General features: G+C 68.8%; 1 protein-coding gene across 2 annotated transcripts; it reads right to left on the reverse strand.

Moving 5' to 3' along the window:
• Positions 1 to 294: 294 nt before the first annotated feature.
• EFNA2 (ephrin A2) lies at positions 295 to 13,297 on the reverse strand. Of its 2 annotated transcripts, none has more exons than XM_046637626.1 (4): positions 13,125 to 13,297; positions 3,794 to 4,107; positions 1,943 to 2,008; positions 295 to 1,456 (listed from the first exon to the last, which is right to left on the reverse strand). In XM_046637626.1, the coding sequence occupies exons 1-4, from the start codon at positions 13,265 to 13,267 to the stop codon at positions 1,335 to 1,337; spliced, it is 645 nt and encodes a 214-aa protein (XP_046493582.1). In that variant the 5' UTR covers positions 13,268 to 13,297; the 3' UTR covers positions 295 to 1,334. The 2 variants fall into 2 exon arrangements, with proteins under 2 accessions (XP_046493582.1, XP_046493581.1); XM_046637625.1 differs by lacking the exon at positions 295 to 1,456 and adding an exon at positions 1,474 to 1,768.
• Between the last annotated feature and the right edge of the window lie 52 nt (positions 13,298 to 13,349).

The following is a 13,349-nucleotide window of genomic DNA, read 5'->3' on the forward strand; positions in this document are numbered from 1 at the left end:
CACGGTCACATCCTCCCAGCTGCCCCCGGGGCGGGCGCTGGTTCCCATCCCCAGAGGGGGAACCGAGGCTCAGGGGCGGCGATGAAGGGTCCAGCGCCACCTGAGATGCTCATTCCCGGGCCCGGCCCCCAAACCACGTGCAGAACCCAAGCATCGACCTTGGCGGCACCCCGACAGCCCGCACCCTGCCCCCTGCAGGTCCCGGACCCGCCTCCTGGGATCCCCTCCAGCCGGGGTGGCCCAGGCCCCACAGAGACGCGCATTCTGAGGTTCACACTCATTTTATTATAAAAAAATACAGAATCCAAAGTTGATTGTGACGGGAGTGGGGAGGCCCCGCGGCCAGCCCTACAAAAGCCCCCGGGCCGGCCGTCTCCGGGCGGCCGCACCCCATATATATTTATATATAATATATATAAAACACAGATCAGGAAAGGCGGGTAGAAATATGAAATTTGTACAAATGCACCATTTGCGTCATTAAAGTGTCTCGGGGGGGGGGTGTGTTTGGGTGGTGGTCCCACCCCCCCCATCCTGTTTTGTCCCGTTTTCTTTTTTCTTATAAACATTATCAGGTCACAGAATAGAGGGAGGGGCTCCGACAGACGAACGAGCTTATTGCGAAGTGCGGCTTCTATTCTAAAAAGTCCACCCCACCCCCCCGCCAAAATAAAAGCCCCCTCTGAAGGGGTGAGGGGGGGAAAAAAAAAAAAGAAATTTTCCAGTCCGTCCTCAGGAATACAGTAAAAATAAATCACAGTATATACTTGCTGGCTCTATTTACAGAAATGTGACGTCTTCTTGGCCTCGGGGGCGATCGGGCAAGGCCGCGGGGGACCGGGGGACGTGGGCGCTGTGATTCCGAGGGGTCGCGGCTCCGCGGTGGCCTCGGGCGGAAGGTCGTGGGTTTCCACTCCGGGCGACGCTCATCAGGAGTGAGCAGGGTGGGGGTCTGAGGCCCCCAGACCACATTCAGGGGGACGCGCCTCTCCAGCCTGGGGCACCTGGGGGGGTCCGTGGTGGGAGCCAGCCGGGACCCAACACATACAGCACCGGGGTCCCCGGTCCCCTGAACCCCCACCCCATCCATCGTCCCCTTCCCAAAGTCACGGGCGACAGCAAGGAATAAATTAAATTAAAAACTCAAGTCTTTCTGCTCCAACCGGGAAAAACGCACCGAAAAAAAATCGCCGAGAGATGCTCCAGGCCCCGACGGAACGGGACGGCCAGGCCAGGGCTCGCCGACACGCAGTCCCTCGGGCGCGGGGGGTCCTGGCTGCCCCGGGGGCGTCCCGGCCGGCGGGCAGCACGGGCGCACAGGGTCCAGGGGTGGCCTAGGCGCCCAGCAGGGTCCAGAGCACGGGGACGGCGCCGAGGAGCAGCCGGCGGCCGCGTGGGGCGCCGCACGAGTTGTTGCTGGTGAAGATGGGCTCTGGGGACTCGTACAGGCTCTCGTCTGGGGACACGACACGGGGACAGGCGGGGCGGGTGGTCAGCGGGCGGCCCAGACCCCACCCCCAGCCGCCACCCGCTCAGCCTCGCCCCGCCCGCCGCCACCTGAGCTCCCGAGCCGGCCGGGCCGAGACTCCCATCTCCGTGGCAAACGGCGGGTGCCCCCTGGAGGTGTGCTTGGTGCCGGGCGGGAGCGCGAGGACGCCGAGGCCCTCTTCCCTCCGGGGGCCTCTGGGATGCTCGAAGAGCCAGAACGTGGCCCCCGCTCCACCTCCGGGCGCAGAGGGGGGCCCGACCGTGGACTTCAACCCCCACCCTGAAATAGGGTCTGAAATGTCGGCCCCATCTGCAGACGGGGAAACTGAGGCTGGGGGGCAGGGCCTGCCCCAGCCATGGCTGAGGCTGTGGGACTCCTGAGGCTGTGCTGTGACCGCCCTCTGACTCTACTGACCACTCAGCCTGGACCCTGCCCGACCCCCTGAGCACTTACTGGTTGGCCTTACGTAAACCTTCAGCCGCAGGCAGGGCCGGTCCACGGCATTGGGCGGTGTGGCAGCTGCAAGAGAGGGGTTGGGGGTTAGTGGGGTGGGGGCTCTTGGTGCCCGGGACCACCTGGGGCTGCATCCTCTTCCCCACGCTGGTGACTCAAGCCTGACCTCAGGTGGGAAGCCACTCATAAAACTCCTAATCATACATCAAAGCCCCAGGCACAATGCCCCGTGTCCCAGCAGTCCTCCTGCACACACACCCCCCACCCCACTCTGTCCCTTTGCCAAACCCTAACCCCAGAGACTGGGGGTGTCTGTGTCCGGCTCACCCCAGGGCAAAGTTCAGAGGTGAGGAATAAAAATATGTGTGTTTTCTATTAATTGCAAAAAAAGGCAGTGCAGCCGAATGACTGAGCCGGAACCAAATCTCTGCTCCTGGGTGCCCGTCGGCAAGTCACCCCCCTCTGGGCCTCATCTGGCACAGAGTGGGTGCTTTAGAAATGCTGATGTCCTGCTGGGAGAACCCGGGAGCCAGTCACCCCCAGGAGGGGGCAGTGTTCCCGCCTCGCCCAGAGGGGGTCCCAAGGAGGCAGCAGCACGTTCTATCCTCTCCCGCTAAAGTTCCACCACTATCCGCACTTCCTGGCCCACACGGCGAGTGCCCCAGAGGGGACCGGGGGTGGCCCCACCGCGTCAGCGATGCGCCAGGAGAGAGGGCGCTCAGGAGGGGCCAGGACAGGGACTGGGAGGCATGAGGCCTGGCGGGTTTGCACACGTGAATGGGCGTGAGCACCCCCGCGTCTCCGGCCGGGCCTGTCCCCTCGGCGGCCCCCACCCCTGCCCCCCCCCCCCCCCCGGAAGCCCCTCGTGCTGGGAGACGAAGATAAAAAGCACGTAACACAAGTAACATCCGTCACAGAGAGAGGACGAATAATTGCAATAATTATCTTTATGAAACTCTCGTCTCGGAAAGAAAAATGTAATTTTTCTTATATTCCGGGGACTTCATTCGAACACCTTCTTCCCCTCCCCCACCCGCTTCTCTCCTTGAATCGAAAGGAAAAAAAAAAAATCCAACCAGCGCAGAGGAAGGAAGGAGGGGGGGCTCCCTCAAGTGTCACCTGACACAGCGGGAGGGGGTGACGGTCGGCCCGGCCCCCCCAGAGCCAGACTCGGACCCGCCTCCCCAGACCCTGCCATCCGGGCTTTGTAGGGAGGAAACGGGGGGCCCCCGGGACTCCCCGGATGTGCGGCAGGTGGGGCCCGCCCAGTCCCCTGTGTGGCGTGGGCGCCCGCGTGTCCCCAGGCTGCCCCGACCGACCGCGGGAAGCAGCCTCCACGGTCCTCGGGGCACCCTGGGGTGGGGGTGGGTGCCGGGGGACGGCCCGGAGAGCCCTGTCCAGGCCGGGGAGACAGGGCGGGACAGGGGTCTGCCCTCACCCCCTCCTGTGGCTCTGACCAGCCTCCCTCCCCGGCCAGATTCACTATGCCTCAGTTTCCCTCCTCAGGGTGATGGGGTGGGCACCCCTGGTCTCAGTGCGGCCAGGCTGACCGGTGGGGCATCGGCCGCCCCAGCCCAGAAGCCCAGGGGCCTGATCCAGGGGTGGAGGTGACAGAGGGAAGGCCGTGTGTGCGGGCGGGGGGGGTCTCAGCCCCGCTCTGAGCCTCAGTTTCCCCATCTGCAAAATGGGGACTCGGACAGCGGGGCCTGCGGGGTTTTTGCTGAGAGGACGGTGAGAGCATCTGAGAGCTTGACCCCCAGGAACGGAGGCCCGCGCTGGGTGGGGGCTGGCCCTGCGCCCCCACCTCCTGCTCGCATCCCCCCCCCCGACGGTGCCCGCGCCCCCACTCACAGATGTAGTAATACTCGTGGCCCGGGCGGAACTCGAAGCCGAGCGAGAAGGGCGTGAAGAGCTGGAACTTCTCGGAGAACTTGAGCGGCCCCCCGGGCGCCGCGGGCCGGTTGCACTCCCAGCGCTTGAAGCCGCGCTGCCGGTGGTCGCAGGAGGCGTGGCCCTCGCCGTTGACCATGTACAGCACGTAGTGCTCCATGCGCTCGGCCGGCGGCAGCGGCGCCCCGTAGTGCGGGCAGTAGATGTCCAGGTAGTCGTTGATGCTCACCTCCACCGTGTAGCCCCCGCCGTCGTCCGCCGCGCCCGCGTGGAACCTGGGGCAGGGAGGGGTCAGCGGGGAAGGGTCAGTGGGGAGGGATCAGTAGGGTGAGGTCAGGGATGGAGTCAGTGGGGAGGGGTCAGGGGTGGGGTCAGGCATGGGGTCAGCAGGGTGGGGTTAGGGATGGGGTCAGTGGGGTGGGGTCAGTGGGGAGGGGTCAGGGATGGGGTCAGTGGGATGGGGTCAGTGCAGGGTCAGGGATGGGGTCAGTGGGCGGGGTCAGGGACGGGGTCAGCAGGGAGGGGTCAGCGCAGGACGGGAAGGGGGCAGGCCAGGAGATGGGGGAGGCAGTGGGGGGAGGGGACCGCAGGGTGGACACCCCACCCACAGGGTTCCAGGGTTCGAGCCCGCGTGCCCCACACGGCACCCCCCAGGACACAGCAGACACCTCGGGTCCAGCGAGCTGGGAGCCCCCGGCCCGCAGTGAGGTGGGTGCAGGGGGAAGAGGGGCGGCCGCCAGGCATGCTGGGTAACCGCATGCAAAGCAGCGGGTGTCACACGACCCCACCCCTCCACGTCGCACACCTGAGCTCCCTGCGCCCAAGGCCCCCCACGAGCTGTCCACCAGGAAGTCCCTCTCCAGAAATCCTCCTGCTCGCCCCGACGCCCCCTCCTCCGGGCAGCCCCCATGCTGCCCCCCGGGGGGCAGCCACCGAGCTTTGCTCCTGCAGATCCGCCCGCCCAGAAGGCCCAGGGCCAAGTAGGCGACACAGGCCCCTCTGGGGCGAGCTCTGCCCGCACCCCTAGCCTCGGTTTCCCTGCAGGGCGTGGGGTTTGGCGTGAAGGACCCTCCGGCCCTCCCTCCCTCAGCCCAGCTCAGAGATGCCCTGGTCCCACCCCCAGCCCCACCTCCGTCCTGCGTGACCCCAGCCGGTCCCCCACGTCCTCCCTCCTGAGCCCCCAGAATCCCACATCTGCCCCCAGCTCCTGGCTCCCCCTGGGGACCCCAGGCCCCCCCAGCCCCACCTCCAGGCCCGCCCTGGAGTCCCCCAGACTCTCGCCCCTTCCTCGGGGAGGCCCTGACCCTCGGCAGCGAGGACGGAGGTCAGCTGAGCAAGGGACCGGCGCTCCCCTTCCACAGCCGCCTCGGGCAACAGCGTCAGGAGCCCTTAGATCTCGCGCCCGTGGTCCCCGGGGTCCCTGTCATGTAAACGCGGCCCGACCGAGGGGGGACAAGGGGGGCCTCCCGAGAGGAGCTTGTTAGCACATAAAAGGCCCGAGCAGCAGAGGCTTGGGGGGCAGCCTCCCCCAGGCCGCCCTGCCTCCTCCCTCCCTGCACAGGTGGGGAAACTGAGGCCCAGGCTGCTCGGGTCCCAGCCCGGCTGCCACCTCCGCGCCCGCCCCCCCCGTGCCAGCCGCCGGGCCCGCGGGAGGGAGGGCGGCACGGCCCCCATGCGGGGCGTGCTAATTGGCACAGCCGACCCCCAAGGGGGCGGCTGGGTTACCAGATGGCATCGCCGGTGCCCCGCGGCCCCCGAGATGCTGCACCACGTGGGGCCGAGGGCTCCTGGGCCCCAGAGGTGGGAATGAGGCAGGCAGGAGACCGTGCTCACTCGTGCCTCGGTTTCCCCATCCGTCACTAGAAACCCGGTGATGATTTTGAGTCTGCGGCTGAGGTCTAGGCTGGCGGACTTCCAGGTCCGGGAGCCGGGTGAGCTGGTTCGCCCCCAGCCCCTTCCCGGCTCGGTGGGGTTCGCCCAGGGACGGGGAGCTCACCCCACTCCCACAGAGGAGGAGGGTGTTTGCAGAATAAATGTGTCCAGCCGTGAGACTGGGGCAGCGGGGGCCGGTCGGGGGCGCGGACCCGCGTAGCTCTGGGCTCGGACGCGGGTTCCAGCCCAGCTGGTGTCTCCGCTCATTCTCTCCTCGAAGCCTCAGTTTCCAACTCGGCACAGTGGGGACGGTCCTCAGGGCTCACGAGGCGGCCCCGGGTCAGCCGGGGACCCCCTTCCGTCTCAGACCCCGCCCGTCCCTCGAGTGCCCCCAGGCCGGCAGGCGGGCGGGCGTCTCATTGACCCGCCACGTCCTCCGGCCCGTGGGTGCGATCGATGCCGACGCCGCTCCAGGCTTTTTGAAAAGTCATTTTCGCTCCTTCCCGGCCCCACTGAAAGCCCCATTGATCAGCCGATCGATGACAGCTGCGGCCCAGTGCCCCGGGGACCCGCCCGCACCCAGGCCGAGTCCTGCCGGGGAGGCCGCGCTGGGGGAACCACGGGCGGGGGCGGGACCGGGCCGGAGGCGCCACAGTCCCGGCCCCCAGCCCCCTCCGGGCCTCGGTTTCCCCTCTCGGCCCCAGCACGATGCCTGGGATGCACACTCGGCCTGAAAGAGAAGAACTCGGCTCTCAGCAGAGCCTCTTTCGTGAAGGGAATGGCCGGGGGTGGGTGTGGCCTCTGCCCGGGTCCCCCATCACCGTGCCTTCCTCCTTCCACCCGGCGCCGCCATCGTCCTCCCCTCCCAGTTCATCTTCCGCAGAACCTCAGAGACCGAGGCTGCTTTTCTGGCTCAGCGGCCGGATGTCCGGTCCCACCAGGCCGGCCAGGCTCCTGGCCTCCCCCAAATCCAGGGCTCGCCCTGTGACCCGCTGACTTGACGCCCTCCGTTAGCTCCCCGTCGCTCAGAACAAAGCCCACAGTCGTCCCCGGCCCACGAGGCCCCGTGTGGCCCCACTGCCCCCACTCTCATCGCCCTCTGTCTTCCCGCAGCTCACTCCTTCCAGCCACAGCAGTCTCCTGCCTGTGCCTATTCCCACCCCAGGGCCTTTGCACATGCTCATCCCTCTGCCTGGCATTCTTTTCCCTGTCTCCCCCCCCCCCCCCCAGCACTATCTCCGTCCGCCATCGTCATATTTATACCTTTACACAGTCTGGCGTCTGGCCTTGCGGACTGTGGGGTCGGCCTCCTTCTCCGATCCTGCCCCCTGTGGCCAGAGAGACCCTGGCACACAGCGGTGCTCAATACATGTTTGTCGATCAAAGGCCAAGATTCGAGGTCTTTGAGGCGCTAGAGTTGTGAGGAGCAGAGAACGGTCCCCACGTAGGGAGTGAGGACCCCAGGCAGGCAGGTCCCAGGAGGAGCCCCCGACATGATCTCCAGCCGCCCATGCTTTCCCTTCCCGGCTCTAAGATAGCGATGGCCTTGCTGTGTTGGCAATCCCGGTTCCAAGTTGGCCGACGAGCCAGGGGCGGGCGCCTTGCCCCGACTCGGGGTGGCGCCTGCCCGGGGAGGGGGCCCAACCGCAAAACCAAGCCCGGGGGGAGCAAGACAAAGGCCCCGTTTCCTCCATCAGCGAGGAAGCCGGAGATGCAGATGCTTCGCGGGAGCAGCGGAGAGAGATGGAAATTCTCACTAAGGGGTTAATGACTGACTTGGGATCGGTTCCCAGACGGAGGGCTCCCCGCCCCCACCGGCCACACCTCCGCCTCCACCGCCCTGCCGGCCTCCTGTCCACGTCCACTCCTCCAGGCAGCCCTCCCAGCCCCAGGCGAACCCTCACCCATCAGGGCTCCCGGGCTGCCCCGACCCCCCCCAACCCCCCGGCTGGCAGCTAATTAGCTCCAATCGGGCGACTGTCAAGTCATTAGACGCTAATAGCAAAGCAACTAATTAGGAATCTCACCCAAAACAGGAGCGGGGGGGCCGTGCCACCTTCCCAGACTGGAAACCGAGGCACAGGGTGGGGGGGCAGCACCCCAGGGCCCCAAGTGCCCACCCCGCCCCCAGGTGGGTCCAGGTCTCTCTCTCTCCCCGCTTCTCCGGCTCCCAGGAAAGGGGCCTAGGTGCCACCCTCGGCTGTCCGAGGGGCCAAGAAGACACCTGCCCCTCGGAGGCCCGGCCGCCTTCCTCCTGCGGGGCCCGGGCGGGACCTCAGGGGAAGCTGGACCCCAAGGCAGCACAGCGTCAACCCGAGAAAGGGCGAGTATGACCTTGTGGGTGCCGGGGGTAAACTGAGGCAGGGCCTCAGAGCTGAAGCAAGAGGGAAAGAATGAGCGGCGGGGCGTGGAAGGGAGGGGGCCGCAGAGTCGGCCCCCCCCGGGCCTTGGTCTCTGGGAAGACGCGAGGGAACACAGTCCACGGGGCGCGTCTTCCCCTGTGCCCACGATGCCCACCGTGACGCTCCCTGGCCGGCCCCAGACACGGCTGACCCTGGAGGAGGGGACACCCCGACGCGGCCCGACGTCCTGGTGGCCATGATCAGTCACTTTCTCGGGGTCCGTGAAAAGGGGGCATAATGGGGGGAGGCCGACCTGCGGGTGGGGAGTCGGGGAGGACGGCTGGTGTGGCAACTCGGCTGCTCGGTGAACGGAGCCCCTCCGCGCCAAGGTCCCGACGGGGAGACCGAGGCACGGCGGCTGAGCCCCCGCGAGCCTCGGCCGGGCTGGCCTGGCCGCAGAGTTCCGGGTCCAGTCGGGGTGAAGACAAAACCCCGCGGGGCACTCAGCTGCGGGGCTGGGACCTGGCCCTTCTCCCCTCGTGGCCACCCGGCGGGGGACACGGCCAGGCCCACCCTCTCCCAAGGACAAAGATCCCCGGCAACACCGAGAGGCAGGGCTGACGTGTGACCCGTTCTGAGGAGGTGGGGGTCACGGGGAGGACACGGCCGTGGGGTGCGACCCCCCCCCAGGTCTGGCTCAGGGGCCAAGGAGGCGGCCGAGGGAAGGAAGACGTCGGCCCCGAGGATGTGGGCCTCCCAGCCCCCATCACCACCTCCGCCGCTGACCCCATCGAGGACGCGTGTGCCAGGGCCCGGAGGTCACAGAGGGCCGGCCCCCATCCCGGGCCGCTCCCAGGCAGGTGGAGGCCACGGCTCCCCGGGGGCGTCCGCCATGGGGACTCAGTTTCTCTCTCTGCACAGAGGCTGCCCAGGGTGGTCCATGGGCGGGGGGACCAAGGCTGGGCACAGGAGGGACTCCCCCACCTGTCAGAGCCCAGGAAGCCTGCGTGCCTGACTCAGACCGCACAGAGGGAGGCCCGGCCCCCTGGGGGGGCGTCTCAGAGCTGGCCCCCAGCCCCCGGCACTGCTGTGGGCCCCCCGGTAGGTCACTCGGCCGGAATGCCGCCGTCACTGCAGACATGGGGACCCTGGCCTGGAGGCCCCTCCTCTCGCCCGCAGGAGCTGCCTCGGTTTCCCCTGCCGGGGGCCTCTGCACCCCCGGAGCATGCGCGTTCCTGGGCCACGGGCTGTGCCACACAGCGGAGTGGACACAGGGAGGCAACACAGGGGTTCCGAGCAGCCGAGCCGCCCGCCCGAGGTCACCCCCAGGTTTCCAGGACCCCCAAATCCGAGCCCGGGCCCCCCCCAAACCCCCAGACCCCATCCTCCGGCCCCAAGTCCCCCTGACCCGCCGGGCCTCGCTCTCCAAGCCCCCCAAGCCAGGCGGACGAGCTGCTTTCAAACGCAACAAAAAACCCTCATGCGGCAAAACGCAGCCGCGCCCTTCACAGCCGGCTCCCACGAGGCCAGTGAGGCGGGCAGGGCCCTGGGGACCGGGCGCCCCGTCACCTCCACCACGCGGACGACGCCTCCCCAGGCGCCATTGTCCCGGCCCAGTGGCCGCAGAGGGCAGCTCTGCCGCCAGCCCTGGGGTGCGATGGGCCGTGGGGGGGCCGGGGGAGGGCGCCAAGCCCAGAGCCCCCACCCGGGTCCGCACCGCTGGGTCCACTCGCGCTGCAGGTTCCAACAGGGTGGGGGCCTCGGGGGCGGAGGATGCCCCGCGTGGTGCCCGCTCTGGGCCTCGATGGCTCCTCTGAGCCAAGGGCAGCCCGGGCCACGGACCCGGACATGGCCCCCGCGGGGACCCACGGCTCAAGGAGGAGCGGGCGGGGAGGGCAGACTGTGCCAGCCTCGGTGTGGAGCGTCCACCCCCCACCCGAGGTCCCGGTCGGCCAGAGCCAGGCCACACGCCGGACACGCGTGTGCACAGATGCCGACGACACAAATACGCACATGCAGACACCGCGGACGCTACACGCATAGAGCATACACACGCCACCACATACATTACGTGCCCCCTCCACACGCGTGCACTCCCGGCACAGGCACGCAGACACATGTGCAAACACGCCAGGCTTCTATGGACCCGTAGGCACATGCGTCAGCCTACCACACACACACACACGAACATGCGCACCTCCGGGGTCCCCAGGACCCTCGCGTGTCACAGACAAGAACACGCAGCTACACGTAGCTACACGCAGCTACATGCAGTGACATGTGCAGACAGATTCTGCAGCCCAGTGAGGCTCCCAGGGACCCCCGCGGCACCCCGCACACGAGCCCCTGCGCAAATGCACACGCGGCCATACGCTCAGCCCCGGGGACAGGCCCAGAGACACCCGGCGGCAGCCCAGGGGTGCCCAGCCCAGGAAGGGGCGGGTCAGACAGACAGCCGGACAGCCGGCCGGTGGGGGTGCCGGGGCCTGGTGGCTGGACCGGGTGAGGAAACCCCAGCCCAAGGCAGCGGACGCGGTGGGTGCGGGGTTCCCCCGGCGACGCCCGCCAGCCGCGTGTGCGCAAAAATGCACGGCACGGCAGGAGGATGCAATCGGGGAACAGTCACATACTCATCACCTCGCCGCAGGTGCCAGGCCGGCCGCAGGGGGGTGGTGACACCCAGCGTCGCTGCAGCAGCACAGCCCATGCCTGTCCGTCCCCCACCCCAGCACGTCCGTCCCTCCGGCTCCTCGGCTGCCCGTCCGTCCCCACCCGAGCTGCCCACCCTGGCTCTGTCCCCTTCCTCTCGGTGCCTTTTGTGTGCGCCACTCTCCCAGGCACGGCCCTCTGTCCTCGCGTTTCTCCTCCACCTGCGGCCGCCCCCAGCCCCTCTGCTCCGACACCATCCCGGTCTCTCCCCAGCCCGGCTGGCCTCTCGCCTCCGCCCGTGGGGCCGCCCCAGGCCTCCTCGCCAGCCCTGCACCTCTTTCTGGGCTAGTGTCCCCCGGGTCGGGGCGCCCTTGGGACATCACACCTGGGTGCCCCACACGCCGAGGCCCAGGCCACCCTCCTCCCACGCCGGGCCGCAGTTCCGGTCCGGCTGCCCCGGGCACCAAAGCTCCTGGGGGGTCCCCAGGTCGCCGAAGCCCCTCTGCAGAGCCCCCCAACCTCAGCGAGGATGGAACCCCGATTCTGGACCGACCGGGGCTTCCCGGGCGAGGTGCTCACCTGGGCCTTGGGCCCCATCACGCTGGGGAGGTGACGTGCCACCTGGGACGCCCCAGGCGGGAGGAGGAGAGGGAGTGAGGAAGGCCCTGACCGCTGGGGTCTGCGCCGGACAAGCAAGGCCGTCCCCTCGGGCAGCCGGTCGGGGCAGAGCTGTCGGGTCAGCAACAGGAGGGGGCCGGGAGTGGCCGGCCGGGGCCAGGCACCGCGGCCGCCTCCTTCCCCTGCCGGGATCCCGCCAGTGGCCCGTGGCTCCGTGGCGGGGAGGGTGGCCGGCAGCCCCACGACCCCCTTCCGCCCCCGTTGGAGGCTCCTCATGTGTGTGTGGCGTTCGCTAGAACAAAGGACAGGCCACACCGGGGACGGCGACTTCGGAGCTGAAACCGAAAACTTGGGCCGGGGCAGTGCTGCCCGCCGGGCGCCCGGCTCGGCCGCGGGGAAAGGCTTTAATCAAACCCACATGTGACCAGCGGGGCGGGTGGCGCGGGGGACCGGCTCCGAGGTGGCCCGGCCATCCCTCCGCCTCCCGGGGTCTCTGCCCTCGGCCCCGGGGGCCGACCCCACAGCCGGGCAGCTGAGGGGGGCGTCTGGGCACGCTCCCTGCCCCCGCGGCGGGACACTGGCCGCCCTTGTCCCCGAGCCCGCCTCAAAGACGGCCCTTTATGCAACTTTCCGCCCGACGATCGAGGACGGCAGGGGACGGCGGGAGGACGGCAGGCTGGGGCGGGCAGCTCGGCTGGCGCTTGAAAACGGAGAGAAAGTGACCGGGGACAGAGGGGCAGGGCGGCAAGGTCTGCAGCCCGGCCCCCACGGGAACAGTGTGACCCTGAAAGCCACTGACCCCAAAGCCACGGGACACCGGGGCCCCATCTCCCCCGGGACCCCCAGCCCACCTCGGCCTTCGAGCCCCCAGGCTGGCTCAGAGCCTTCTGCCGATGTCCAGGAGGTGGTCAGTCACCAGCAAACTTTGCTCGCTCTGACTAACGGGGCTTCTGCTGCCCCCAAATTGTACTCAGCGCCCAGCACTGAGGAGGTGGGGCAGGCGGGTGGGGCACCTCGGCTGGGCATGGCAGGCTGGGCATGAGGCCACCTGGGTCCCTGCCCCAGCTTGCTCCCCTCGCCGTGACCTTGAGCCAGCCGCTCGTACCCTCTGCGCCTCAGTTTCCCCATCAGTGGCAGGAGGACCGGGAGAGGACGGTCCCTGGTGGAGACTCCCAGGACTGCTCCCCAGCCCCCTCGGTGCCTCAGTCTCCCCATCCATACAAGCTGGGACCAGACCCCCTTAGTGCGAAGGCGGAGGCAGCTCGGCTGGTAGGGACGTTCCAACTTCCCCAAGTTCATCTGGGGACCCACCGGCAAGACACATCCGCGGAACCCTTGCCCCGGGGGGGCCTAGGTCCCCCACCTCCGGGTGCAGCTCAGTGCCAAGGTTCCGGGGCATCCCCACCAACTCCAAAGCCGGCGGGCTCCCTGGAGAGACCGGAGGACCGGGGGGTCCCCCAAGTCCGAGAAGGAAACTCAGGGCTGCATGGCTTCTCAGGGTGCCAGAGGGGTTCCCCAAACTCCGGCGGCCAGCAGCGCTCTGGGGCACGCCGGCTGCATGTCCCCCCAGGTCTGCACGGCGGTGGGGCGCCCCGGGGTGGGGGGGGTGGAGAACGCACGAGCAGCGGAGTCCCCCGAATTCCGGAGGCTGGAACTCCCCGGGGGCTCCCGCGACAGCCGGGCGCCCCCCACTCCGGAGGCAGCGCGCGCGGGGGGGCGCGCGGAGCTCGGGCGCAGGGGAGGCCCGGGCCCCGGGCTGGGGGGGCGTCCGGGGTCCCCCGGCGCCGGTCCCCGCGCGCGGCCGCGCTCACCTGGGGTTGCTGCGGTTCCAGTAGACGGCGTAGCGGTCCGAGTTGGCGCGGGCGGCGTCCTCGGCGCGCGCGAAGGGCGGCGGCGGCGGCAGCGGGAGCAGCAGCAGCAGCAGCGGCAGCAGCGGGCGCTGCGCGGGCGCCATGGCCCCGGTCCGGCCGCCGCGCTCGCCTGGCCGCCGCCTGCCAGCCGTCTCCGCCTCCTCCGCCGCCGCGAGCGGGCGGGCG

The sequence above is a fragment of the Equus quagga genome, chromosome 14 (genome assembly GCF_021613505.1).
Source record: "Equus quagga isolate Etosha38 chromosome 14, UCLA_HA_Equagga_1.0, whole genome shotgun sequence".
In the NCBI taxonomy this organism is placed as follows: Eukaryota; Metazoa; Chordata; class Mammalia; order Perissodactyla; family Equidae; genus Equus; species Equus quagga.